Below are 27,863 nucleotides of genomic sequence, written 5' to 3'. Positions count from 1 at the left end.
TAGAATATAAGAAGGAGAGACACTAGGGAGGAGGGAGGAAGACAGGGTTAGTGGCTGTACTGGACATCCACAGCAGACACAGGGGTTTCTATCGGACTCACACACACACACACATACTGAATATAAATACACACTCTGTACACACATGCTGAATACACATTCATGTTGAACACACACACACTGAAAACACAGTGAACATACAGACACCTCAGGAAGGACAGGGAGGGGTTGGGGAGAAGGAGAGAGCCATCCCTGCATCCCTCCATCCATCCTTCTCAACCCTCCATCTCCAATCATCAATCCTCCATCCATCCTCCTCATCCCACCATTTCCAATCCTCATCCCTCCATCCATCCATCCTCCTCATCCCTCCATCCATCCTCATCCCTCCATCCATCCTCATACCTCCATCCATCCTCATACCTCCATCTCCAATCCTCATCCCTCCATCCATCCTCCTCATCCCTACATCCATCCTCCTCATCCCTCCATCCATCCTCCTCATCCCTCTATCTCCAATCCTCATCCATCCTCCTCATCCCTCCTCCTCATCCCTCCATCCATTCTCCTCATCCCTCCATCTCCAATCTTCATCCCTCCATCCATCCTCCTCATCCCTCCCTGATCCCTCCTCTCCTTGCCCCCACAGGGTCTGATCCTGCACCATCTGCAGAGGTACAGCCTGGCGGAGAAGATCCTGCGTGACGCGGTGCAGGTCAACTCTACGGCGCACGACGTGTGGAACGGTCTGGGGGAGGTGCTCCAGGCGCAGGGCAACGCCGCCGCCGCCACAGAGTGCTTCCTCACCGCCCTGGAGCTGGAGGCCAGCGCACCCATACTGCCCTTCACCATCATACCCCGCGCCCTCTAACACACACACACACACATACACACACACATTCATATACTACACACACACACACACACAGACCCATACTGCCCTTCACCATCATACCCCGGGCCCTCTGAGACACATGTGCGCACACACACACACACAAACACACACACACACACACCGGAGCGGCTCTGTTCCTGTAGTTTAAAGGGTGCCAGCATGCTCTCCATCCATGTGACTGTTGCTACAGTATAACAACACTGCTGTCCCTCCTCCTCTTACTGCACTCTGCTGTGTCCCACAATTCCTTGCTGTGCTGGTGACCCCTGACCTCTGATTCCTGCTGCGGGGTTGGGGACGTCATCGGGGACCACTTGACTTTACCTGAGCAGAGCTGGGCGTGTCCCCAATGACATGGACGTGATTGAGCTGTGTGTCGACCAATGATGTTGTTGCCCCGCCTCCTCTGTGCTGGTGCATTGTGGTAGCTTCATTCCCAGTGATGCTGACTGTTCTTAACTTGACAATGATGCTTGTGTGTTTGCGCGTGTGTGTGTGTGTGTGTGTGTGTGTGTGTGTGTGTGTGTGTGTCTGTCTGTCTGTCTGTCTGTCTGTCTGTCTGTGCGTGTGTGCGCGTGTGCGCCTGTATTTTATGTTTGTCTATGTATGAGCCTGTGTGCGCGTGTGTGTGATGGTGTGTATATGTGCACCTATATGTGCAGTAGCCTATATGTGTACATTTGCGTGTTATAAAGCTTTTGGTTTTTATTTTGTTCATGAAACCTGTAAAGCCACATGCTCACTTGAAAGATGTATATACTGATGAATTGATAGTTTACATTCTACCCTCACCCAGTTATACTGTTTCTTTGGGGCAGGATTTGGAAACACACACACACACACGTGTCTCCAAAGCAACAGAATAAACGGGTGGTGTTACTGTGTGAGTTACTGTAAGCTTGAATCAGATGTCGTTAACATCAATGCCAAAACACAATATTATATTCATATTAATGTTTTTGTCTTGTTTCTGTCAAATACAAAGATTAATATAGTTTTCTTTCACACGATATTTGACTATAGGTTCAGATTTATTCTTTTTATTATTTACAGAATGGTTACTAAGCTATAAATGTTTTAGGAGGCAAATTATATTTTTCTGTAAATGATATTCTGGGCTGTATATGTCAGAGTTGAGGTCAATTCCATTTCAATTCAGTCCATTTAGGAAGTTAGGAGTTTAACATCAATGGAAATCAGTGGAAAAAACATTCTCATCCATTTTAAATAATCTTAAATAATTTTTTGAAATGTTTTTCCTAATCTTAAATATAGAAATTATTTTTCTGGATGATTTGACAGAATCGAAATGATGTTGAGCCCAACTCTGCTGGGGGAGTGTGTTTGATGTGAGGCTGAAGTCTGTGTGGCTGGTTAACTTGGTTAGTCTAGTGCAGGATCAAACTACCCACAATGGACCCCTGCATGTCCCTCTTGGATTGGCCAGTACACAAATCTTGATCTGATTGATCAAATGGCTGCAGTCATCCTGTAACTGGACAAACTGTATAATGATGTCAATAAACAGTGATTGGATAAGATGTGTGGTTGTTTTAAGAGTAATGTTTGGGCTGTGCTTCACACACACACACTCACACATACCTCACAAACACTAATCCCCGCACGTGTGCACACAAGACATGGACACAGCTCTCTTGTGTTTTGGGAATTCAGTGTTAGGGGAGAGACCCCTCTGACCTTTGTTTTGAAATCTCTAAAATTCTTAATTCCTCCTCTCCTCGCGATCGTCTCACGTGACTGGAGGGTGAAAACACGTGCTTCTCTGCACAGCTGTCTCCCGTCCGGTCACGTCAGATCAGCCATCTCCCCAGGAAGGGAGGACACGTTAGCAGAATCCTGCTGCGGCGTCTGGGTGAGCTCTCTCTCTCGGGACGTCTGCGCTAGTCTGTTCTACAGCAGCTCTAGCAGGAAGAGACGGGCAGTGACAGAAACGGTTGCTCTCTTCTCCCCTCCTCACCCGTCACCCCCCTCTACGTTCTCCACCTTTAAACGCTCTTTCCTTTTCTCATCCTCTGTTCCGTCTTGTGTGTCCTCATCATCCTCTTCTCCCTCCTCTGTTCTTCTCCCCTGCTTTTTTTCTCCTCTTCTGTCGGAGTTGCTCTGATGTGTCTAGCGCTGAAAAAGACATGGAGTCTCTGCTGCAGTGTCCCACCCCCCTCTCTGTGGGTCTGCTGCTAAGAAGATGTGAGTGACGCATTGTCGGGGGTCTTCCCTGACCCCACCTGCACCTCACGCGCGCACACACACACACACACACACACACACACCCTGCAGTCCACATCATCAGTTCTGCCGCCTCATCTCCTTCTGGCAGCTGCCACTCTGTCATCCGCCTGCCTGCCTGCTGGCCTGACACTAATGCGGCTCTGCAGTCTCCTCCAACCAATTACATTAACACACACACACACACACCCCTCCACACACACTCTCCACACACACCCATCCACCCACTGTATGTTAGAATGCTAGGCCTGCACAGCTGAGAGGAGGGGAAAGGGGCAGACGGCTGAACACTGGCGATAAACTGATCTGAGAAGACTGGTGTAACTGAAGAAGAATACTGTTACAGAGCTGTATCTCTGCTAGCAATGCTAGAACTAGCATTATTATCTAGGGCCTCTGTGAATGTCGAGTGCGTCACCGTGCTTGGGTTCAGGGTACTCATATTGGGGTTTGGATTAGGGACAAGGATTGAGGGGTTTGGTCTAGAAGGCAGAACTGTATTATGATGTTTCTGTGATTAGAATGGTATAGTACAGAGCCCTGGTTCTAATGTCTTCATCCTGAGAGGACCGGGCTGGACTAGGAATTGAGATGAGACAGATATTAATAAAACCCTTTTGGGCTTCTCAGCACCATCTCTCTCTCTCTCTCTCTCTCTCTCTCTCTCTCCCTCTCCCTCTCCCTCTCCCTCTCCCTCTCCCTCTCCCTCTCCCTCCCCCTCCCTCCCTCTGGCATCACTGCTTCAAAAACACCTCTCTGTCAAGTGCTGCTTTCTAAGATATTTGGCACTGGTTGCCAAGCAACATCACTCCCTGGTGGAAAGGACTTTTCTTTCAGAACTTTGATAATTAACCACACCAATTAACACTGCATCAAACCTCCACTTGAATGTCAGTGTGCGTGTGTGTGCATGCAGGTGTGTGTTTAGTCTAGTAGTCACAATTTGCATAAAAGGGAGAGAAACAATCTTACACATAAATGAGCAACACTCAACACTCGTCTATATCTCTGTACAGTATCTCAGTCTGTGTCTATTTTCGGCCTGACGGGGTAATTGGGGCTGACTAAATGGTCAACTACTGATGAATAATTATGAATGATTACATGTCTCCATCCGCCATCTTGGATCACACACCCACTCACAGGACAAGTTGTTGAAATTAGTCATCTTCTGGTCGATCTAGCGGTCAGTAAAATCAACCAAATGTCAAGAGATAGACATAATTGGACATAATTCCAGCTGAGGCTGGAAACCAAAGAGGGCTTACATTGCTTGTGTGTGTGTTTTTGTGTACGCTGCACATATATAGGTGTGTTTGTATGTATGTGTGCCATACCAGTGTGAGTGCCTGTGTTGGTTTGTGTGTAAATGTGTGCGAGGAGGAGTGTGTGTGTGTGTGTGTGTAACCCAGGATGGCGTGGCCGGTGTCGGTCTGCCAGAGGGTTGTCAGTGCTGTGCACAGCAGGACAAAGAGTGTCAGCAGCTCCACATGCATGCTAATCCTCCAGTGACAGGCTGCATCACACACACACACACAAGCATAGGCCTACTGTACACACACACACACACACACACACACACACACACACACAGGTTCAGGCTCCTCCCATGTGTCAGTCAGGAGGTTATGAACTCTCCTGCTCCACACACATAGCCTGTGTTCCTCTCTGAGAGGCTACCAGTCCCAGCTACAGGCACACCAATCAAATAAAAAGTTATTTATACAGCATATGATTTCATACCATGACCATCAGACACCTCGGGAAGGGAATGCGGGGGACCATCCAAGCTGTATACAGCAAGGAAGGGACACTGCTGACCTCAACTGAGGAGGTTGTTGAGCGTTGGAAGGAGCACTTTGAGGAACTCCTGAACCCGACTAATCCACCCTCTACGATCGAGGCAGAGCCGGAAGATGATGGGGGGTCATCATCAATTTCCCTGGAGGAGGTCACTGAGGTAGTCAAACAACTCCACAGTGGCAAAGCCCCAGGGACTGATGAAAAGCCCCAGGGACTGATGAGATCCGTCCAGAAATGCTGAAGGCTCTGGGTGTTGAGGGGCTGTCGTGGTTGACACGCCTCTTTAACACTAGAATAGCTGAGGGTGGGTCAAGGTGACCCATGCAACTACATTAAAAAATTATTCTCTGCAACCGTTCAAGTTACAGCGCCCTGCTTTCATGACTTTTCCTAGATATGTGCGTTTTACGTGTCAGTGTTTTTGAAACTTCGAAATCCCACCAGGAAAAGGTAGTTTGGTCATTTCTTTAGTGAATTCTGGCTAAAAGCCGGTCAGCCATCTTTTTTTACCTGACTTTTAGTCGGTCAGCCATCTTTTTTTTACCTGACTTTTAGTCGGTCAGTTGCCCGCGGTCTCACATTAACCTAGCCCTTTTCAGTCCTGTTGTCGCATGCTCGCTCATGCCAGAAAACAGTCCTTTCACCCTCCATTCACTTCGCCGGCAAAATAAATCGGTGTCGGCCTATTTACAGTAGGAGAGGCCCTCATATTTACAAGTGTCAGATAAACATGAAACTTCACTTACCTAAGCAAAAGGGTCTATTTAAACAAATGCTGGGGTTTGAAGCCTCGGCGCTACCATTAAATAACTTATTTAGACGCGTTCTGTCCGAGTTAAATTATTTTTCAGAGGTAGTCTTCTTCTGTGGTGGTGGCGGTAAGTTATTTAATGGTAGCGCCGAGGCTTCAAAAGTGTTAAGTTAATTAATAGAAATTCATATAGAGTTGATTTCTTTTTAAAACCTTTATGTCCTGCTACTCACAGAATCAGCTGTGGCCTTGTCTGGCCTAGACACCCACCCGCAGCACCCAGAAGATGCTTTAGATGGTGAGTGAGTGAGGTAGACACTGGTTGGCTAGTTAAACTTTTTACTGAACTACTGTACTGAATAGCAACATGTAGATGTAATCCAGGTTAAGATAGCCTATTATGAAACAGTTACATTACATAAAGAAATTCATGGTTAATCAATAAATAAATAAAGTGTTGTTAATTCATAGAAATTAATATAGAGTTGATTTCAGTTTAAATGCTGATTTGTTCAGTTCATTTTTGTTATTTTAGAGGGTATTTGCTCTTGAAATAAGAGAGGCGTTTAATAGCCAATCAACAGCCGCCTAGCCAGCTTTCTGTAAACTCTACAGTGCTACATAGATTTATTCCCAAGTCTTAAAGGACAATGCTTGTTTTTGACAACCTGGACCTTATTTACGACATATTATAAGACGTTTGACTCACCGAGATCACTTTGGTGTAGTTCGGAGGCCTGTAGAAGAAATTTAAAATCCAGCGCGAGCCAGTATATCCATGTAATGGCGGTGGTGGGGGCAACCAGAATGCAGCTTCTAAAAATCTATTTTCTGCCGCGAAACGGTTGTTTTCATCAATCTGTCTTGATGAATCGCTAGTTGTGCTTACATAGAGCATAACTGTTGTGGTTTTCACATGCCATGATCTTTAGAAACGTCTTTCGAAACGAAATAGCTTCCTCACTTGCTCCAGCACTAATGCGCACATCGTGCAATCGTTGCTCCAGCACGCTGTGTGCATGCGTGCTGGAGCAAGTGAGGAAGCTATTTCGTGTCTAAAGACGTTTCTAAAGATCATATTACAGAGGCATGTGAAATACCACAACAGGCCTATGCTCTCTATGTAAGCACAACTAGCGATTCATCAAGACAGATTGATGAAAACAACCGTTTCGCGGCAGAAAATAGATTTTTAGAAACTGCATTCTCGTTGCCCCCACCACCGCCATTACATGGATATACTGGCTCGCGCTGGATTTTAAATTTCTTCTACAGACCTCCGAACTACACCAAAGTGATCTCGGTGAGTCAAACATCTTATAATATGTCGTAAATAAGGTCCAGGTTGTCAAAAACGAGCATTGTCCTTTAAGAATACACTGTTCTGTTCTTACTGTCTACAACAGGGGTGCCCAATACGTCGATCGCGATCGACCAGTAGATCTCAGAGGTTATGCTAGTAGATCTCTATGTTGGTAGATCTCTATGCTGGTAGATCTCTATGGTAGATCTCCAGCCATTCAAAAGAAAAGCCATTAAAAGGCGACTTGATGATGCGTGTGCAGAGATAAGCAGTCTCATCACCTCTCTTTTTGTCCAAATGAGCAACTTTTTCCTCCTGCTACTTTGTAGATTACAAGGGTGACCTGCAGTTTAGCTGAGCGTTTTAATGATTTAATCATGTGTGGGCTGATTTCATCATTGTTTAGTCTTGTATGTGTAGCTGACAGCTGATAGTAGCACAGCAAAATCAATCAGAAACTCAAAAAAGCCCGAATTCTGCAACCCTGACTGATCCATTCAGTGCAAGTCAGCAGAGTGTATTGTGCTGTGATTGAGTCATGTAAGCAGGCTAAAGACACTCTGTTCTGACCACTAGTTGATTGTTACCTGTTAAGATTGTGCAAGGCATATATACAACAAAGTTAACGTTCCACTTCCAGTGTGAAGTAATTGGTAGCTTGATTAATAATTAATAATAATTGATTTTGAAACAGTAGCCGTATGTTGTTATTTCGGTTGTATGTTATTATTTTTGTGCGTGTCGACGCACCAAAGATGGCAAATATCCAGTGGTCACTCCCTCCCTCCCTCCGTCGGGTTGTTGACCTGCAGTTCTATGTTGCTACCACAAGAGGCAGTGTTTTTTTGTGCATGGCTGTAGGCCAGCGCACCTAGAAGCGTTTGACCGGTTATCACTCCCTCCCTACCTGCATTTCTCTGTTGGCACCACAAGAGGTGTTAATTAATGTTATGTTATTTTCAGTATGGGATTATTTTTTCTTTTAAGATATGACTTTAATGACACGAATTAAAACCTAGCCAATGTTAAGTGACAAGTGACAGAAGGGCGGGGGTTCCGGGGGTGTGAGGCGGGGGCCCGCCATGGGGGCAGGGTTTGGGTGGTAGATCTTGATGAGCTGGTCATTTTAAAAGTAGCTCACCGCCCAAAAAGTGTGGGCACCCCTGGTCTACAAGGTCCTAGCCAGTTAGAAACAGAGAGTGAAGGGAGTGAAGAGGCTCATAGTAGTTCCAGTCATGAAACTGCTACAGACAGAGACGGTCCAAGCACAGGAAGTACACAAGTAAATGTCTATGGAGAGGTTAATTGGAAAAAGAACATAGACAAACAGAAAAATAAATATATATATATATATAAAAAAGGGGTCGAAAAAAGTGGTGACGAAAAGTCGGAGGGGTAGGGGCCCACACCAATATTCTTTAAGGGGGCCCAAAATTCATAGTAATGGCACTGGCTCCCAGCATGAGGAACATGGGACAGTGGGAAGCTATACAGTATAGGGGTTGGTATGTAACTGGTAACATGGTAGCATGGTAAAGTATTTCATAGTTGACAGCCTGATTATACTAACCTCCTGCTGCTCACCTCTACACCTATACTGTAGTCTAGGGCCTGGCTTAGATATGTATGCACTTAATTTAGGAGATAATCTCAACTGTTATAGACTAAGGGGAGACACTACAGGTGAATAGGATTATTTTTTCCGGAAAAATATACTCGTGAATTTCTACCAGTTTAATCAGTTTAAACTCGATTGATTTTGCCATTGGGAGTCAGGGGCTCTTTACTTTGCGTGTCCGAACAATCTGCCGGTGCGTGAGCAGGTTGTAGTATTTTTTCCATCATGTTATATAGCCCCCAGATTTTTTTTTTTTTTAACAAATGGCCACTGTCCCCCTTTCATCTTCCTTGAATTGAGTCAGATATGACAATTCTAGAATTCAAGTTTGACCATACTGTAACAGATTGTCTCACAATGAAACTATGACATCATAATTGAACACAATGATATGACAACCACATTCTATTTCATAGTTAGATTTTGCTCCTTCAGTGGTCAGTGACATTTCAAAGTGGTTGGTGTATGCGATGCAATCCAGTGCTCCTAATATGTCCATGGCCTCCCTGTATGTCGGGGATCTGCACCCTGACATGACAGAGGCCATGTTGTACGATTTATTTAGCCCCATAGGGACACTCCATTCTATCCGAGTCTGTCGAAACAGGATCACTAGGCGCTCATTACGGTATGCATTTGTCAACTTCCAGCAGCCAGCTCATGCCAAACATGCTCTTGACACCATGAGCTATGACACAGTCATGGGCCGACAGCTCCGGATCATGTGGTCTCAGCCCGACCGCACCCTGAGGGACAATGGAATTGGCAACATCTTCCTGAAGGGTTTGGAGAAGTCCATCGACAGCCAGGCCCTGTATGACACCTTCTCTGCCTTCGGCAACATCCTCTCTTGTAAAGTGGAGAGTGATGAGAATGGCTCCAAGGGCTACGGCTTTGTGCATTTTGAGGCTCCGGAGGATGCTGAGAGGGCCATCAAGAGAATGAATGGCATGCTTCTCAATGACAAAAAGGTATTTGTTGGCCCTTTTAAATCCAGCAAAGAACGAGGGGCCGAGCTGAGGGTCCGAACCAAAGCGTTTACTGGCATCAATCTCTATATAAAGAACTTGGAGGAAGAGATCGATGACATGCAACTGAGGAAGGAGTTCTCTCCCTTTGGTACCATCATCAGTGCCAAAGTCATGATGGAGCGCGGTCGCAGCAAGGGCTTTGGATTTGTGTCTCTGTCCTCCACTGAAGAGGCCACCAAGGCCATTGCAGCGATGAATGGACGTATCCTGGCCACCAAGCCCCTGTACGTGGCCCTGGTTCGGCCCAAGGAACATCGACGGGCGTACCTAGCCAACAGGTCCATGCAGCGAAAGACCGTCATGCGTGCTATGCCCAACACGGAGATCAACCTGCCTGCACTGCCTTCTGGATCCTCCATGGCTGCCATCTCTCGAGCATCCATCCAATGTGTTTCTGCCCAGACCACGGGCCTTCGTCCAACCTCTGCTCCTGCAGCCCCTGTGCATCCCGGTATCCACCTGCTGAGCGAGGAGTCTCGGACAACCTCCACTCTGGCTGCCATTCCACTACAGCAACGGAAGCAGATGCTGGGTGAGTGTAGTGGTCTGGTGGACTGTTCACTGTTAATTGTTTGGTTCACCGTCAATTGCCTGCCCCAAAACTTAAAGCCCCTGTAAAGATTGTGCCCCCAGTTAACTTAAATTAACCATCCAATTTTCCCCTCAAGAATACAACATGCATTCTTGGACCAGCCAACACAAGACCATTTCTGGTTACCAAAAGGTAAGTGATCCCCCTAAAAGTTTATATTTCATATACCATGTAAGCATGATCAGTCAAGTTTATCTGGTATCTGGTTTATCTGGTGTACAGGCTTGGACATACTGTAGACCCACCCTATATTAAGATCAGACAACTCTTTATTGCCAGGCCACTGTAAAGGTTCTCGAGGTTAATATTCATACTCAATTTCAGACAATAACTGAGCTTAAGAGGGAGAACCTCAAGGTCAAGCTCAGGATTTACTTACATAACATGACCAATGAGCAAAGAAATTATTGGATTAGCTTCAGTGACTTCCTTCTCATTAAAACAGAAAACTCCACCTCTGATGGCCTCTCCAACAATTGAGGATGAGGTCAATGATCTAGCGCTGCAGCTGGAGGCCGAGCTGAGCCCCCCTCGCCTCAGGGAGAGTGGGAGGAAAGGATTTTGGCCTTGTGATGCCCCTGAACCAACTCCACTTATTGGCCTGGCACTGGAGGCAGAGGGCAAGCCTTTGAGGATGGAGGATGGACAGACAGGGCTCTCCTGTTCTTATATCTGTGCTGCTCTGAGTGCCCATAAACTCGCTCCACCTCTGATTGCCTCTCCGACAATTGAGGATGATGTCAATGGCTTGGCACTGCAGCTGGAGGCCAAGCTCATATTGAGCTCCCCTCTTCTCAGGGGGCAGGCTGGGGCTAACCCCACTGTCAGGGCACCTGACGGCACAATGCCTGACACCATTGGTGCCATTAAACCCGCTCCACCTGTGATGGCCTCCCCAACCATCGAGGATGAGGTCAATGACCTAGCACAGCAGCTGGAGACCAAGCTGAGCCCCCCACGCCTCAGGGAGAGTGGGAAAACAGGTTTTTGGCCTTGTGTTTATCCCGCATCAACTCCAACTATGGGCCTGGCACTGAAGGCAGAGGACAAGCCTCTGACGAAGGAGAGACAGACAGGGCTGTCATGCTCCTCAAAACGTGCTCTGAAAGGCTCGGGACGACTTGCTCATGAACAGGAATGGGGTGAGGTCAAAACAGCCTGGACAGCATTTTTTTTTTAATGCTCTCCAGTAGTAGCTGTGTAGATTAAACAATGTTAATTTTGTGATTTCAGATCTGAAGGACATTAATTTCCATCTGAACCCTGCATTAGTGAGCTTGAGCTTCACTATTCAGCTGGGTGCTGCTGCCCCTTCAGCCGAGAAAGAGCTGGTAAAGTCTCTCTTTAGAATCTGATATAAGGTTCTGCGCTGAATTATACTTTCAGTGAGGACGATCCACTGAAAATGTTACTATTGTCTGTTTTCACAGATTTGACAGATCCGGATGCGTGCCTGGCAGTCAGTTATAGATTGTGTGTGCACAACAACAACAACAACAACACACACTCTCACATACTATGTACACACACACACACACACACACACACACACACACACACACACACACACACACACACACAATAGCTAAACCTATTTATTTGAATGGAGCAAAATAAATAGAAACACTTCCTCAACATTTTAAAGGTGTTTTAGTATGCCACTAAGAGCTGACATTTTGATTTTGGGACTGTTGTGTTTGTGACAATTATATATATTAAAATTAACAGGCGGACTCAGAGCTTCAGTTACTGCACTTTACTGAAGAATAAGAAGGACAACTACAAAATCAATGCGCATACTCTATTTAGGATCACCTATCAAACATTGATCAGTTAGTAATTTGGGAGTGTTTGATTTGCACACACAAACACACTTATATATATATATATATATATATATATATAATAAAATGTTTTTCCCTCACTTTTATTTTTTTAGAACTTATATCTGCCGAGTAGTAGTACACTGACTACAGTACCTACGTTAACATTGCGTGGAAGTCCGGGTCAGTGCCAAAGGAGTGGCAGACTGGGGTGGTGGTCCCAATATTCAAAAAAGGGGACCAGAGGGTGTGTGCCAATTATAGAGGCATCACATTACTCAGCCTCCCAGGGAATGTTTACTCCAAGGTGCTGGAAAGGAGGGTCCGGCCAATAGTCGAACCTCAGATCGAAGAGGAACAATGCGGATTTCGTCCTGGTCGTGGAACCACCGACCAGCTCTTCACTCTCGCAAGGATCTTGGAGGGGGCTTGGGAGTTTGCCCGACCTATCTACATGTATTTTGTGGACTTGGAGAAGGCTTACAACCGGGTCCCTCAAGAGGTCTTGTGGAGGGTTATGCGGGAGTATGGGGTGAGGGGGTCCCTACTTAGGGCCATCCAATCCCTGTACACCCAGAGCGAGAACTTTGTCTGTGTCCTCGGCAGTAAGTCGTCTTCCTTTCCGGTGGGGTTGGCCTAAGCCAGGGCAGCGCTTTGTCACCAATCCTGTTTGTGATTTTCATGGACAGGATATCAAGGCGTAGCCGGGAGGAGGTGGTTTTGCAGTTTGGTGAGCTGGGGATCGCGTCCCTGCAGATGATGTGGTCCTGATGGCATCATCTGCCTGCGACCTCCAGCACTCTCTGGATAGGTTCGCAACTGAGTGTGAAGCGGCTGGGATGAGAATCAGCACTTCTAAATCTGAGGCCATGGTTCTCAGCAGGAAACCGGTGGTCTGTTTGCTCCGAGTAGGAAATGAGTCCTTACCCCAAGTGAAGGAGTTCAAGTATCTGGGGGTCTTGTTCATGAGTGAGGAAACCATGGAGAGGGAGTTCGGCCGGAGAATCAGAGCAGCTGGTGCGGTTCTGCAGTCGCTTTACCGCACTGTTGTGACGAAAAGGGAGCTGAGCCAAAAGGCAAAGCTCTCGATCTACCGGTCTATCTTCGTCCCCACCCTCACCTATGGTCATGAAGGATGGGTCATGACCGAAAGAACGAGATCACGGATACAAGCAGCTGAAATTAGTTTTCTCCGGAGGGTGGCTGGGGTCTCCCTGAGAGATCGGGTGAGAAGTTCAGTCATCCGGTAGAGTCTCGGAGTAGAGCTGCTGCTCCTTTGCGTCGAAAGGAGCCAGTTGAGGTGGTTCGGGCATTTAGTGAGGATGCCTCCTGGGCGCCTCCCTAGGGAGGTGTTCCAGGCGTGTCCGGCTGGGAGGAGGCCGCGGGGTAGACCCAGGACCAGGTGGCGGGACCACATCTCCGCACTGGCCTGGGAGCGGCTAAAGATTCCCCAGGCAGAGCTGGTTGATGCTGCCAGGGAAAGGGATGTCTGGGGCCCCCTGCTGGAACTGCTGCCTCCGCGACCCGACCACGGATAAGCGGATGAAGATGGATGGATGGATGGATGGATGATTTTATGCACAGATGCAATGACAAATGCATAGAAACGTGACACTCTCAGTACAAAATCTTCAATTTATTATGGGACCAGGGGAGGGGAACTCCTCGTCACTGTAAATGAGGAACCTCAGTGCTTCATGAGTATAAATAAAGGTTTGAAAATGAAATGAAGTGAAAACAACGTTGTGAGGGCCTCCATCAAACCATACACGAACACAATACAGTACGTGTGTCTAACAGGAAAAAGTCCTCACAAACTCACACCGACACAGCGTGCTGCTGGATGAGTGGACCTGATTCTGTCTGAGAGTAGCCTTGCGTCACCAGTCTTTCCTTGGGGATGAGAGTCTGGTGTCTATTTACTTCGCTGCCTTAAGCCCACCTCTTCTTCCGGCTCGAGGCTGTAGAGCCCGCCTCCTACTTCCGCTTGATTTATTTACATTGCATGATACTTGATGCGAGGCAACTGAGAGATGGAAGAAAACATGGACATACCTGAAGAAATATTTCAAGAAGTCATGGAAGAAGTGTGCCGGATACATAATATCACACATTACACACATTACAACAACTGTTCTTCTTCCGGTCCAGACCGGAAGATTTTGCGACGCGTCATCCTAGGCTCTTCCCCTCTAGACCGGCGAAACAACTGCGATAGAGACAGGCCCCAGACTAGTCTGAGAGAGAGTGGGCCCAGCTAACGTATACAGACTCCCTGACTCTAACCCTGGTGTCCGTATCAGTCAGCTTGCCCGGACTGGTGTGTGTGTGTGTGTGTGTGTGGCAGGGTGTGGCGAGAGGGAAGGGAGAAGAGCTGGGATCAAATAAAGCCTCTAGTTGGCATTCCTGAGCCCCACCCCGTCTCACCATATCTCTCACCCTCTCACCCCAGGTTTGGTCGGGAGGTGGGAAGAGAGACGCAGGGTAGAGTAGTGACAGGGCGAGAGACGCAGGGTGACGTTGGGACAGGGCGAGAGTCTGCACAGGGCAGCTCCTCTAACCCTCCGTCTGCAGATCCCCAGCACTCTTGATTTGTTGATTTCCCCTGACGCCTACTTCCTTCCTACTTAGGAAGGAGGTAATTAATCTGCTGTTCTCCTTCTCTCCAGAGTCCCTCTCTACAAAGTCGTGCCCCTCTGTAAGCCTCTGTGCCCTCGAAGAAGCCCTCCCAAGGAACCTGCAATGTCACAGCCCTCCATGAGCCTGTGTGTTACAGATAGGAGGAGCCGTCAACACCCTCTGGATGTCCTAGTCGTCTCTGTTCTGCTTCTTGCTCTGTTCTGCTGTACTACAGTATGTAAAGCAGATGTAATATACTGCAGATGGAGAGTGTGTGCATGTGTATGTGTTTGTTTGTGTGTGTGTGTGTGTGTGTGTGTCAGAGAGAGAGAGAGGCACCTCCAATATCAGTAATAGGAGACTAATCCCAGACTGGCTGAACTCCTCCTCTCCCCCTCCTCTCTCCTCCTCTACCCCAACCTCCCTCCTACTCTACCCCACCTCCCTCCTCCTATCCCCCCACCTCCCTCCTCCTCTTCCCCAACCTCCCTCCTCTCACCTCCTCCTCTCCCCCCACCTCTCTCCTCTCACAACCTCCCTCCTCCTCTCCCCCCACCTCCCTCCTCCTCTCAACTCCTCCTCTCCCCCCAGCCTCCCTCATCTCTCCTCTGCCCATCACAGCACTCTGCTGCTCTCCTTATGAAATATTGATGAAGGCTGCAGGCTTCACTTAACCTAACTAGTGTGTATGGAACACCCTTCAGGAAATATAGTGCACCACTCTGTATGTGTGTGACATACCTGTGACATTTACCTCACCTTATATACCTCACCCAGGTGATATACCACACCTCCCTGTCCTGATAGTGAATGTTTTCATTTGCAGTAAAAAGCTGGGTTATTAACAGCTGACCTCGACTGAGGCTGCAGCACTATCCCCGTTAGCGTACCGTCACAGTGTTCCGTTGTCACACACACACACACACACACACACACACACACACACACACACACACACACACACACACACACACACACACACACACACACAGACTCACTTTTAAGATTTAGGGCCACAACCTCCAGTTAATGAATTGGTGTGTCATAGAGAGAATTACATGACCCAGAGTTCAGCTGTGGGCTAGAGGGATCAGGTAACATGTCTCACCTCCGCGGGGGGGGGGGGGGGGTCTCTTACCCAGAGAGAGGTTAGACTGCAGGGTGAGCCTGACCACACACACACACACACACACACACACACACACACACACACACACACACACACACACAGGTCAGAGCTCTACCTCCCTGGAGAAAAGCACATGCAGCTCATTGTTGCATCATCTCTGCTTCCTCCTCCTTCTTCAGCTTTATTGCCGTTTATCATTATTATGTGTATGTGGACACAATCTAGGCACACACACACACAGATACACACACGCACACACACGTGGCAATCCGCCTGCAGCTTGCCTGTTGAAGGGTCTGTGAGGCGTGGGCCACTGTCACACCATGCTAGGCTGAGCCTCTCTCCTCCATCTCCCCCTCTCCCTCTCCTCCTCTCCCTCTCCTCATCCTCTTCTCCTCCCACGCTCTGTCGTCATGCTCTGTTCCCCATCACTGAACAACATAGTAGCAGCCAAGACACTACCGCTCACCCCCCCCCCCCCCACACACACACACACAGTAGGTTGTATGTCTCTACTGTAGCCTGCTGTGTGTCTGTCCTGCTCCAGTCAGTCCTAGTACTACAGAGTCAGAGTTGAATCCTGTATTACAGTAGCACAGGGAGCTCCACTTCACAGCTGAAGAGCCCTGCCATACAACAAGCCAATCAAATACACAGTTCAGAACAAACCAATCAAATACACAGTACAGAACAAGCCAATCAAATAGAACAAACCAATCAAATACACAGTACAGAACAAACCAATCGCTATACAAATAAAGCTTTGATTGATTGAAATTGAATGAACCAATACACAGTACGGAACAGGCCATGGAGGAGTGGACTGAGGAGAGAGAACGGAGGAGTGGACAGTAGAGGTATCCGTTAGGGCAGAGATGGAGGGATGACAGGTATCCGGCAGGGATGGAGAGATGGACGGGTATCTGTTAGGACAGAGATGGAAGGATGGACTAATGGAGGAGTGTGGCTCATTGCCTTAATAAGTTATGTTGCATACAAATCTGGCTGAGGAGAGAAAGGCTGGTTCTGTGGGGGAGGGGAGAGAGAGAGGGGGAGGAGAGAGAAGGGCAATGAGAGGGACAGAGAGGAGAGGGAGAAGGGAGGGGTAAAGGAAGAGGAGAGGGGGAGGGGGGAGAGAGGCTGAGACTCGCGGAGCTCCAGGCTCAGTGGCTTCTCACATCCCTCCCCTCATCCCTCCTCAGTACATCTCCCTTCCTCTCTCCACATTTTCCTCTTTTATCCCTCTCTCATGCTCTCCCTTTCTATATCACTTCCGCTATCCATCTCTTCCTCATCCCTCTCTCTTCCTCACCACGGTATCTCTCGGTCTCTCTCTTCAGAACTCCCACATGTCTCTCCCCATCCTGTCATCTGGCCCAGGGTGCTGCTGTTGCCTGGCAACCACAGGTTCTCTTAAGGCAGACGTTCTCCACAGCAAACCACTCGGAAAAGTCCTCATGAAGTCCAACACGCACACATGCGTTATCATATTGAGCAACAACTCACAAAAATTATGTGTTGCAATGGTGAAGCCAGTGCCTGCTATAAATGGTTGATAAGACTGTGTGTGTGCAGTAATCTGTGAATATTAAAGGTTGACTAGGGCACTAGGCTCATTGGAAAGAAACACCCAGTGACACACACACTCACACACACAAAAGAGAGAAAACCACGGTTAAGTTCATGGTCTTTTTATTGGAAAAAAAAAAAGAAAAGGCTAACATGTACAACCTGGAATGAAGGTCAACTGAACTCAAGATGAACAGTCAGGAGAAGACTCTGGTGCTGCTCCCCCCCCCCCCCCTCCCTCTCTCTGGGAGCTGGAGATACACTATCCCCCCGACTCCCCCTCCCTCCCCCCACGCCAGAGTCTCAAACAGAAGTCAGAAACATACTGCAGGTACGGCTCAACCGTGTCCCAACCCCCACCCGCCCCAGGAACTAAGAGTCTAGACCCCTACCACCCTCCCCTCACCTGACCACCCCCCCAAACCCCACCCAAGGTCAACGCACAACAAGGAAACTGAACTTCAAATATCCCAACATGCCAAACATAGAGTCTAAAATGAGTTATTTTTATTTAAATGAAAGTTTTCTTAAAAATATCTCTTTTGTAATTCGTTAAGCAAACTGCAAATGTCCCATTCACTCCGCCTCTCTGCGCAGGTCTCGATCACCCCCCCCCCCCCCCCCCCCCCCCCCTCCCCCGGGAGCTTGTCTCTCTCCGGATAGGCTGTTCAGAAGTTCCCACCAATCCCAGAGTGCCGCGGGGGCGGGGCCCTAGCCCTCGCCACGCCGTGACTCCACCTCTCAAGCTGCATGCATGAAGAAGAGAAAGAGGAGATAAAAGAAGACGATTGGCCAGCCCAAACATCGCCACAAGCACGTGTGACCAGGGGGCAGGGCCCCCCGGAGCTGTGCGTGGCTGCTGGTTGGTTATTAGATCTGGTATTACTGGTGTTCAACTCTGCGACCATGGGACCATAACCACTAACCAGTACATGCAACTCATTTTTTGTATTTTTGCTTTTTTTCCGAGTTTTTTTTTTCTTTAAACGTCTTTATGTGGACAGATTTAATCATTTTTCAACATTCAGTTATGTTTTCTATACAGAAACGGTATGAATAAATGTATATTTTTGCGAGAGGTAAGTAAAACATTTGACTGATTCTTTTTTGTCTTCTAAGGAGATCAGGAGGGGCGGGGCTTCATTTGGCTGTCATCATTTGTACAAACTCTGCAGGGACAAGAAGGAAACAAACAAACACCATTAGGAGGATGGAGCAAATCATCACAACAACAAAAACATCAACAACTGTGAAGATTCATATTTGACCTGTCCTGTGCATCTGTCTCTCTCTTGTGCCCCCGTGTATGTGTGTGTGTGTGTGTGCGCACCCGTGCGTGTATGTGTGTGTGAGTGCCCGTGTGTGTATGAGTGTGTGTGCTCGTGTGTGTGTGTGTGCGCGAGTACCCGTGCATGCGTGTACCTTCATAGTTGACCTGTCCGTCTCCATCGATGTCGGCCTCTCTGATCATCTCGTCCACCTCCTCGTCCGTCAGCTTCTCTCCCAGGTTGGTCATCACATGACGCAGCTCTGCTGCACTGATGTAGCCATTACCATCCTGAAGGGAGGCGTGGACACTGTTACACAAACACACACACACAGACAGAGGCAAATGTACATACACACTCACACTCTCTCTCTCATACACACACACACACACACACACACACACACACACACACACACACACACAAACACACACACCCACACTCACAGAGGCATATGCACATACATACACACACACACACACAGACCCACCTTGTCGAACACCCTGAAGGCCTCTCTGATCTCCTCCTCACTGTCTGTGTCCTTCATCTTCCTCGCCATCATCGTCAGGAACTCCGGGAAGTCAATGGTACCGTTGCCTAGCAACCGGAGAGAGAAGCAGTGTCAGAGGTCAGGTGGGCCGGTCAGATTGGGTCAGGTGACCCGGTGGCTATATCCATGACAGGATCACACACACACACACACACACACACACACACACACACACACACACACACACACACACACACACCTCTGCTGATGGGATTTACTTGAGGATTATGGAGGTGTGTTTATGTTGGGGGAGTTTGTGTGTGTGTTTGTTTGTGTTTGTTAGTGTGTGTTTGTCTGTCTGTGTGCTTGTTTGTGTGTGTTTATCTGTGCGTGTGTTTGTTTGTGTGTTCCAAGTAAAGGTTACATCCCTGAAATAGAGTTTGACTAACTGCAGTGCAGCCCCCGTTCTATCCTAGGTGTGTGTGTATGTGTATGTGTGTGTGTGTGTGTGTGTGTGTGTGTGTGTGTGTGTGAACTGACTGGACTCCAGATATTGTCCGGTCCCAGGGAGCTGTACCAACACAGTCCAGAACTCAGGGTAGATCATCATCTGTTACTACACCACCTGCTTAGTTACAGCCTGCCCTACACACAGACACCCTCCTGGTGGCCGTACTGACCGTCAGCGTCCACCTCGTTGATCATGTCCTGCAGCTCAGCCTCGGTGGGGTTCTGGCCCAGCGACCTCATGACGGTGCCCAGCTCCTTAGTGGTGATGGTGCCATCACCATCCTTATCAAACAGGGAAAACGCCTCCTTGAACTCTGCACAGGAGAGGAGGAGAGGGGAGGGGAGGAGGAGAGAGAGCAGAGGGGAGGAAGAGAGGAGTGGAGATGAGGAGAGGAGGTGAAGAGGCGAGGAGGTGAGAAATGGAGATGAGCAGAGAAGAGGAGAGGAAGAGAGAGAGAGGGAAGGAAGAGAGGAGGCGAGGAGAGAGGAGGAGAGAGAAGCGGAGAGGAGGTGAGGAGTGGAGATGAGGAGAGAATGATAGGAGATGAGAAGAGAGGAGGAGAAGAGATGAGAAGAAGGGAGTGGGGGGAAGAGGGGAGAGGAGAGAGTCAGTATGGACATGTAAAGGAACCTATAAAACAATAGTTCCAAACTGTAAATGTAAATGAACAGCCTCGGTATCATTGAGGTAAATCCTCAGCACAGTTCTCTTTAAATCATCACTGCCAGATGGTCATGAGTCACTGCCAAACTATGCACAGGAGTGATTCCCTTCAGGGCTGTTGAAAAACACGTCCCAGACTGTAGCTGATGGAACTAACGATGGAGAGGACAAGCTCCTGTGATGTGTTGAAGATACAGGTGATTCATGATGGATGTCAGAGTGTGCTCATTACAACACGTGTGGTTGCTATGACAGTAGAGTTCAGTACAGTACAGTGCAATAGAGTTCAGTTGAGTACACACTGCAGATACAGACACTGCTATAGTATACTGGGTGTAGTGTCTACTCTAACCCTCCCAGTCAGAGTCACATATTTACAGACAGACTAGCTGATATTGATGCTTACCGGCAATCTGCTCTTCTGTTAGCTGGTCAGCCTGGAGGGAGGGATGGGAGAGAGAGAGAGAGAGAGAGAGAGAGAGAGAGGAGATGATCAACAGTATTCAATCAATGTATGTACAGTTTCAGTAGTCAGATGGAACATGAGCCGCTGTCGTCAACCCCTGCTTCTAGTACACAGCTGTAGTAGCTGATCCAGCAGGCTACATTACAAGCTGATGTGGTATACACACTGACGGATGAGGTATCTACTGCTACAAGACATCCACCTGGGCTAGTCGATACTCCGAGCTCTTTGAAATGCATGTTGATTAGCTCCTTCTGCCGCTCATGCATCGATTCTGCTGTAATGTAAACCTTGTGAGTGGCTGATTACATGTGAATATTCATGAGCATATATATAAATGAATATATGCATCAGCGGGTTGAGTTCCTTTCTGTCCTCACAGATAGCCTGTCAAACAGTCAGACAGCCCAGGACCGCACACAGTCAGACAGCCCAACCATCCAGTCTGAGTTCAGAGACCCCTGATGAGGACATGAGAGGTATGTCTTACAAGATGGAACAGTTACCCATGGCAGCCTGCTGTGTACACACACGCTCACACACACGCATGCGCGGCTAAGACGTATCTGTACTACTATGTCACAGTCTGGCGAGGACATCTAAACATCACTCAGACCTGACTAATCCACTACCTATAATAGAACTGGCAAGCAGACAGCGCTAATGTAGCCACGAGTTGGACTACTACCAGTAGACAGAGCTTATCTCCTTCCCGTACACCCGTACTACTCCAGATAACTGCTTATCTTGGCCTGTGCGCGCGTCTCGACCTGAAAGGCGTCAAAGTGAATGTCCGTCAGGTCGGCCACCAGCTTCTTGGCTCTGGGCTCCTTCGCCTCCAGACGCAGAGGCCCCGCCCCCATCTTCCCCATGGCCCCCGCCGCCGCCCTCGCTCTCCCGCCGGCCCCGCCCCCCGCCGCCAATCCGTCCAGCGTCTGCCGCACCGCCGACAGCCCCTCGGCCAGCCCCTCGGCCAGGCGCTCGGTGTTCCGGCTGCCCTGGCGCCTGACCTCGGCCAGGTCGCGGTGCGCGGCCGCCAGACCGCCCCGCAGCTCCCTCAGCAGGCCGTCGGCGCGCGCCGTGGCCGAGTCCGCCAGGACCTGCAGGAAGCCGCGGTAGCTGCGCTCCTGCTGCCGCAGCAGCTCCTGGTAGAAGAGCCGCTGCTGGTCCAGGAGGTCGTACACCGTGGAGAGGCACACCAGCTCGTCCTCGGGGGGGTAGAGGGGCGCGCGGTGCTTAGGCATGGCGACGGACAGCCGGAGGAGGGTCGGACGGCCAGCTTCGTCTTGTCTGTCGGCCTATGCCTGTTAGTCAGTCGGTCGGTCTGTCTGACCTGTCAGTCGGTCGGTCTGTTGGCCCTCCAGTCTGTCAATGTGACTTTCTGTCTGTCGATCTACTGTATCGCTGTCTGTCTGCCAAGCCTTCTGTCTCTCTGCCAAGTTGTCTGTCTCTCTCTCACCATCTGTCTGTCTGTGTCTGTCTGAGTGTGTGTGTGTGTGTGTGTGAGAGAGAGAGAGAGAGAGAGAGAGAGAGAGAGAGAGAGAGAGAGAGAGAGAGAGAGAGAGAGAGAATCCGTCCCGAGCCCCAGCCTGAAGGCTTGTGGTGCTGGGGAGTGGATCCTGGTCAGGTGCTCAGCCCAGCTCCAGGAGAGGTCAGGGCTGGACAGGTCAGTCCCTCCCGGGGTGGTCTGGCTGGAGGTGATGGTCTGAGGGGTGTCAGCAGTATTGGGTATCTGGAGACACGCATCGCTTCCTCCGTTTCAATATGTCATGGTTGTGACGGCGACCTGTTGCCGCAGGTGACTGATGTGGTTTTCAGTCTCAACCCCCCCGCGGTGAGCTGGCCTGTCAGCGCGTCTCTACAGTTACCCTCCCGGGGAGGGAGTGGCAGAGCACTCCGCTGATTAGGGACAGGTCACATGACCAGGTGCATCCTGGGTCAGCGCACACACACAAACAGCACTTTCTACAGCGCACAAGCACACACACACACTACTGCGCACCATGGCGCGCGCACACCCACACATAGATACACACACACAGATATACACACACGCTCCTGTCCATTGCCCTACGGCCTGGAGTGTGACCGCAGGCTGGTGCAGCAGAGGTGGTTGGGAACCATGACACAGACAGACAGCCCAGAGGGCCCCCGGGCCAGGCATGCTGCAGCCTCCATTCTCTGCAGACCTAGGATACTGCATTACACACACACATCCTAATCTGCACCTATTACATTAACAATGGTTATTACAATGGGTGTGCAGACCTAGGATACTGCAGAAACATACATACACACACACACACACACACCTCCCAGAAATCTGGGCTATTGCAGTCCTGCTCTGCTGGTGCTGTTGGTCCACTGAGCCAAAAACCACACACACTGAGCTAAAAACCACACACACTCACGCATGCACACACACACATCACAGGGAAGCTCAGAGGGCTGGGGGGAAGGAGGGAGAGAGAGAGAGACAGAATGGGCAAAAGGGTGAGTGATCAAGAGAAAAAGGCAGAGAGAGAGAGAGAGAGTGAGAGAGAGAGAGAGAGAGAGAGAGAGAGAGAGAGAGAGAGAGAGAGAGAGAAGGGAGGGGTCTTGTTGGGATTCCCTAACTGTCTGTCTGTCAGCCTGCCTGTGTCTGTCTGTCTGCCTGTCTATCGGGGATCCCCTACTCTGACCAATACACGCCTGTATGGCTTCTCATCACCAGAAGAACTCATACTGAAACACTCCTCTATTCTACAGCTTGACAGGACTTGGTTCATCATGACTAAACACCATACTGTACCAACCAAATGTAGGCCTTACTGTACTGTATGCACACTTAGAACTTGTGTTAAAAACAACACGTTGTGTTATACTGAACTTTACTAAACACACGGATGTGTTAAAATAACACAACATGTTGTTTTTAACTCATCTGCTCTATGAGTGTACTGTACAGTATATGTTACATAATATACTGTATATTATGTAATATTGATTCTTTCTGTAGCTCTGATGCCAGTCTCTGGGTCTGGTTGACTACCCAGCTCTCATGAGGGACCATCCTACATCCCCCTGCTCCCCCTGATCTCTGAGCTGGGGCTTAGGGGGGGCCTCGGGAGGGCCAGAGCTAGTCATCACTACACGGTGGGAGGTCTGGGACCATTGCAGCATCACGCTTTGGGATGGGTATCGTTAGGATTTTATCGATACCGGTATTGATACCGATACTTATCGATACTAATCTACCACTTTGGGACTCATACACTGCCTGGGTCGATGTTTCTGTCTCAGCTGGCCTTCATCTACATAGTGGACTGTCACTGTAATAGTGAGCCTGTGTGATACTTGTCCAGTCATTGCTGGTTACGGCTACTTTTGACACATTGGCAAGCTCACCTATGATGTTGCTCTTTTACACTGCATACCAAGCAGTTATGAGGGTGTCTGATAATGTGCCTCTGGAAGGGGGGTGGTAACTGGGGTTAAGGGCTGTGGTAATCTCCAGTAACCAGTTAACAGTAACAGTTACTAACATCAGAAGACATAGACTAAACTGTGGCTACATTACTTATGTAGCTAGCTACAGCAACCGAAAATATTTTCTTTTCATCATCTCTCACTCATTTTCGATATGTTAAACTCCATTGACTTATGACAAAAAACGTTAGCGATCTTAAAGTCTGCGATTGTTGGCATTCATTTTTGGGGGGTTCTTTTAAGGAGGGGTGGGACGTCCCGTTGGGGGGCAGGCTGCCTCTCCAAGGCAATGGTTGGGGAAACACTGTACAGACTTATTTATAATAATGATAATGGGTGTTACCTGCATTTTTAGCCTGGCTCATCTACTGCTGCAGCATTGCTATCAGAACCACCAGAGTTAGCATTAGCCGCTTTGCTAAAGCACTCAAACATGGTGCACTGCTTCACATTAACCAAATGTGAAACTTGTAAGTGTTTCATGAGGTTGCTGATGTTACCCCCTTTGGACACAACTAACTTTTTACATAAATTGCATTTAGCACCGTCGGTAGATTTGGTGAAGTACCATTTTGCCCTGCCCGCCACTATGCCTACTTCCTTAAGTGGCCTACTAGAGAGAGGCAAACAATATTTGCGACATCATCGCCTGTCACCAGCAGCTTCGTCGTGATTAGGGGACAGATGCCAGCTGCGTTGGCTGATTTATGAAATGAACGTGGCTCCATGGATTTATGAAACGAATGCATTAAATACCGATAGCAGCACCGTTTGTCCATGAGCTTATTGATATTTCAGTACTGATCCAATGATGTATGTGACGGTACCAAAAAACACCGGTTCCCGATACCCATCCCTAATCACGCCCGGAGGGTTGGTGATGTGAGCTGGGTGGGCATTCCTTCAGCCCTCGTCCTGCTTTTCTGAGGCCGGCAGGACAACCTAACAGGCTGTAAAAAGCCAACTAGACAGCCTAACAGGCTGTAAAAAGTCGGCAGGACAACTTAACAGGCTGCAAAAGGCCAGCAGGAGTTGGCCAGACAGTGAAAATAGACAGGCAGGCAAGTCAGAATCTGTCTGTGTCTGTTACAAGTCAGTCGGTCAGTTACTATAGCTTGTCAGCCGGCCCAGGCAGCAAGCCAGTCAGTCAGTCAGTCAGCCAGTCAGTCAGTCAGCTAGTCAGCCAATCAGCCAGTCGGTCAACCAGCCAATCAGTCAGCCAGTCAGTCAGCCAGCCAGCCAGTCAATCAGCCAGTCAGTCAGCCAGCCAACCAACCAGTCAGCCAGCCAGCCAGCCAGTCAGCCAGCCAGCCAGCCAGCCAGTCAGTCAGTCAGTCAGCCAACCAACCAGTCAGCCAGCCAGTCAGTCAGTCAGTCAGTCAGTCAGTCAGTCAGTCAGTCAGTCAGCAAGAGTTAGCATGGAGCCTGTGGGCATTGTGAGACAGTGAACTGAGAGTAAAAGAGTTGCTTCTACTGCATGGAGACACCAGGGCTGTTGAGAGCTGCTCGCTGAGTCTTCTCTCTCTATAGGATGACGCCATAGAAGTTAAGAGACATCTTCTGTGTCACTCTGCGGGGAAGTCTTTCTTCCCTCCTCTGCTGTCATCTTCTCTCCTCCTACTCTCATCTCCTCCTCTTTCTCTCTTTGGCTGCAGAGCAAGCTCAGGACATCATTTCACCTCTTAAAGCACAAGGAGACTAAATGCACTCATCCATCTCATGAAGTGATGATGATGATGATGTGTGTATGTACGTGTGTGTGTTTGTGTGTGTTTGTTTGTGTGTGTGCGTGCGTGTGTTTGTTTGTGTGTTGTTTCTCACAGGCTACAATCCGTGGCTTTGTTACTCCCACTCAGCTGGAGACATTCCTCCAGTGCTCTCGGGGGAAACAAGGCACGCTTTGAGCTCGGGGAAACGTTGTCTTCTCCAAGATACCCCCCCCCCCCGCTGGTTACACAACCCGGATCCAAGTCTCCCACGGTGGGCTCGCCCAGCGAGGCTCGCCCTCCCTCCTGAACGCTGGGCCTCATGTGACAGCAATTAGAAACGGTGAACCACATGATGAAGAGAACCTGGGTCCTGTGATGATGAACGGGAGCGGGACAGGGGAGGCGCCGCGCTCCCATCTGAACTGACAGATCTGTCACGCCAAGAGCTCCTGCAACCCATCTGGCGCACAGTCTAGTAGACTACCGCAAGAACAAGACCTCATTTCAAAGAATCAATGTTACTTGAATGAAAAGTACTGGTTCTGACCATACAATGATCAATAAATCCATATGATGTAGCCTATCAAACAGATTGAAGAATGAATCCAATAGAAATGGGACAGGCATTACTGTGAGTCTGAGCCAGATCGCTCTTCATTAATATTACATGGAAATAGCCTCTACTTTCATGCTTCAGAACGGTGACTGATTCATTATTATTTCATCGTCTCTCCCGGTTATAATTGAGAGAGATCGGTAGGCTACTGGGATAGACGCCATCGCTGATATGAAGTATAGCTGATATGAAGTATAGAAGAGCGGGCTGCGAAGAAAACCTGCCAAACCCCCTCAGCTGCCTTTCAGATCTGGAGTAGCCTAGGCTACGGTCCAGCAGTGGTCCCAGGACCGCATCAACAGATACCCTACGTTCTCCTCAGAAGTCCAACTGTGTGTGTTTGTGCGTGTGTGTGTGTGTGTGTGTGTGTGTGTGTGTGTGTGTGTGTGTGTGTGAACATATGACAGAATATTATACAACCAGCCTGGCCAAAGTCTGATCACCCGCTACAAGTTAAAAGATTTAGACCGTTCAGATCCCGGTGTCTCCGGGATTATGATAAAACATCAGACAAAACCGTTAACTGCGCCTAATCTGCAGCGCGCGTGGACTCGGTCCTGCAGACACGAAGCCACATCCTCATTTCTCTTGAGATCCACACAGATCAGTTATCACCGTGCTTCTGACTAGTCGACAGCCACGACGTACCGCGACATCGGAGCACAGAATAGCCGTGAAACATAAAATACAGACAGTAGAACGACCACCAGGCACGGAGCGACTACCCCCAGTCAGTGCGCGATCCCAAAGCCGATCCGCGGGCGCCGTTGGGAAGCGCTTTACGCAACGAGAATCAAAAACCAAACAACCATCCAAATGCCCTAATGTAACATTTAAAACGTACACAATCGTATATTCTTAATGCATTCTATTAATACATTATACATACCATATCTGTCGGCGCTGCGTGGGTTGGTTTTTCTAAAGCTAGAGGCTAGGAGATTGACCCGCACCCAGTGAACTCTCTGATGGGTTGGAGGTGTGTGCGGCCACCGCGGGCTGCGTCTATATAGCGCGCTGTATTCCTCCGCCGCTGGAAACACTGCTCACTCACTTCCGCATTTTCCCTCTGCAGGGTAGGCGACATCCCTCTCTCATCAGCATCACTTGGCACGGATGGAGGGATGGGGGGTGGATGGGGGGTGGAGGGAGAGACAGAGAAGAGCAGACACAGAGAAATAGGCTAACACATGTAGTGGAATATGATAACAGACTATAGCCATCAGCACTAACAGACACATGAGGATATGTAACTCAGTGCAGAAAGGACCATATCAGACTCCATTTGACAAATG

General features: G+C 48.9%; 2 protein-coding genes across 2 annotated transcripts in view; one reads left to right on the top strand and one right to left on the bottom strand.

Moving 5' to 3' along the window:
* The window catches only part of ttc7b (tetratricopeptide repeat domain 7B), a 40,695-nt gene extending 38,327 nt beyond the window's left edge, over positions 1–2,368 (top strand). The window contains exon 20 of the mRNA XM_084438849.1: positions 650–2,368. Within this exon, the coding sequence (XP_084294975.1) occupies positions 650–871 (222 nt within the window). The 3' untranslated portion in view covers positions 872–2,368. The remainder of the gene's footprint in view (positions 1–649) is intronic.
* Positions 2,369–18,020: 15,652 nt separating this feature from the next.
* Positions 18,021–27,541, bottom strand: calm1a (calmodulin 1a). Its single transcript, XM_084438700.1, has 6 exons — positions 27,458–27,541; positions 20,716–20,746; positions 19,816–19,959; positions 19,136–19,242; positions 18,800–18,935; positions 18,021–18,546 (listed from the first exon to the last, which is right to left on the bottom strand). The coding sequence occupies exons 1-6, from the start codon at positions 27,458–27,460 to the stop codon at positions 18,518–18,520; spliced, it is 450 nt and encodes a 149-aa protein (XP_084294826.1). The 5' UTR covers positions 27,461–27,541; the 3' UTR covers positions 18,021–18,517.
* Positions 27,542–27,863: the final 322 nt, after the last annotated feature.

This window comes from Borostomias antarcticus, assembly GCF_949987555.1.
Source record: "Borostomias antarcticus genome assembly, chromosome: 5".
Taxonomy (NCBI): domain Eukaryota; kingdom Metazoa; phylum Chordata; class Actinopteri; order Stomiiformes; family Stomiidae; genus Borostomias; species Borostomias antarcticus.
This window is presented reverse-complemented; position numbering and strand designations above follow the sequence as displayed.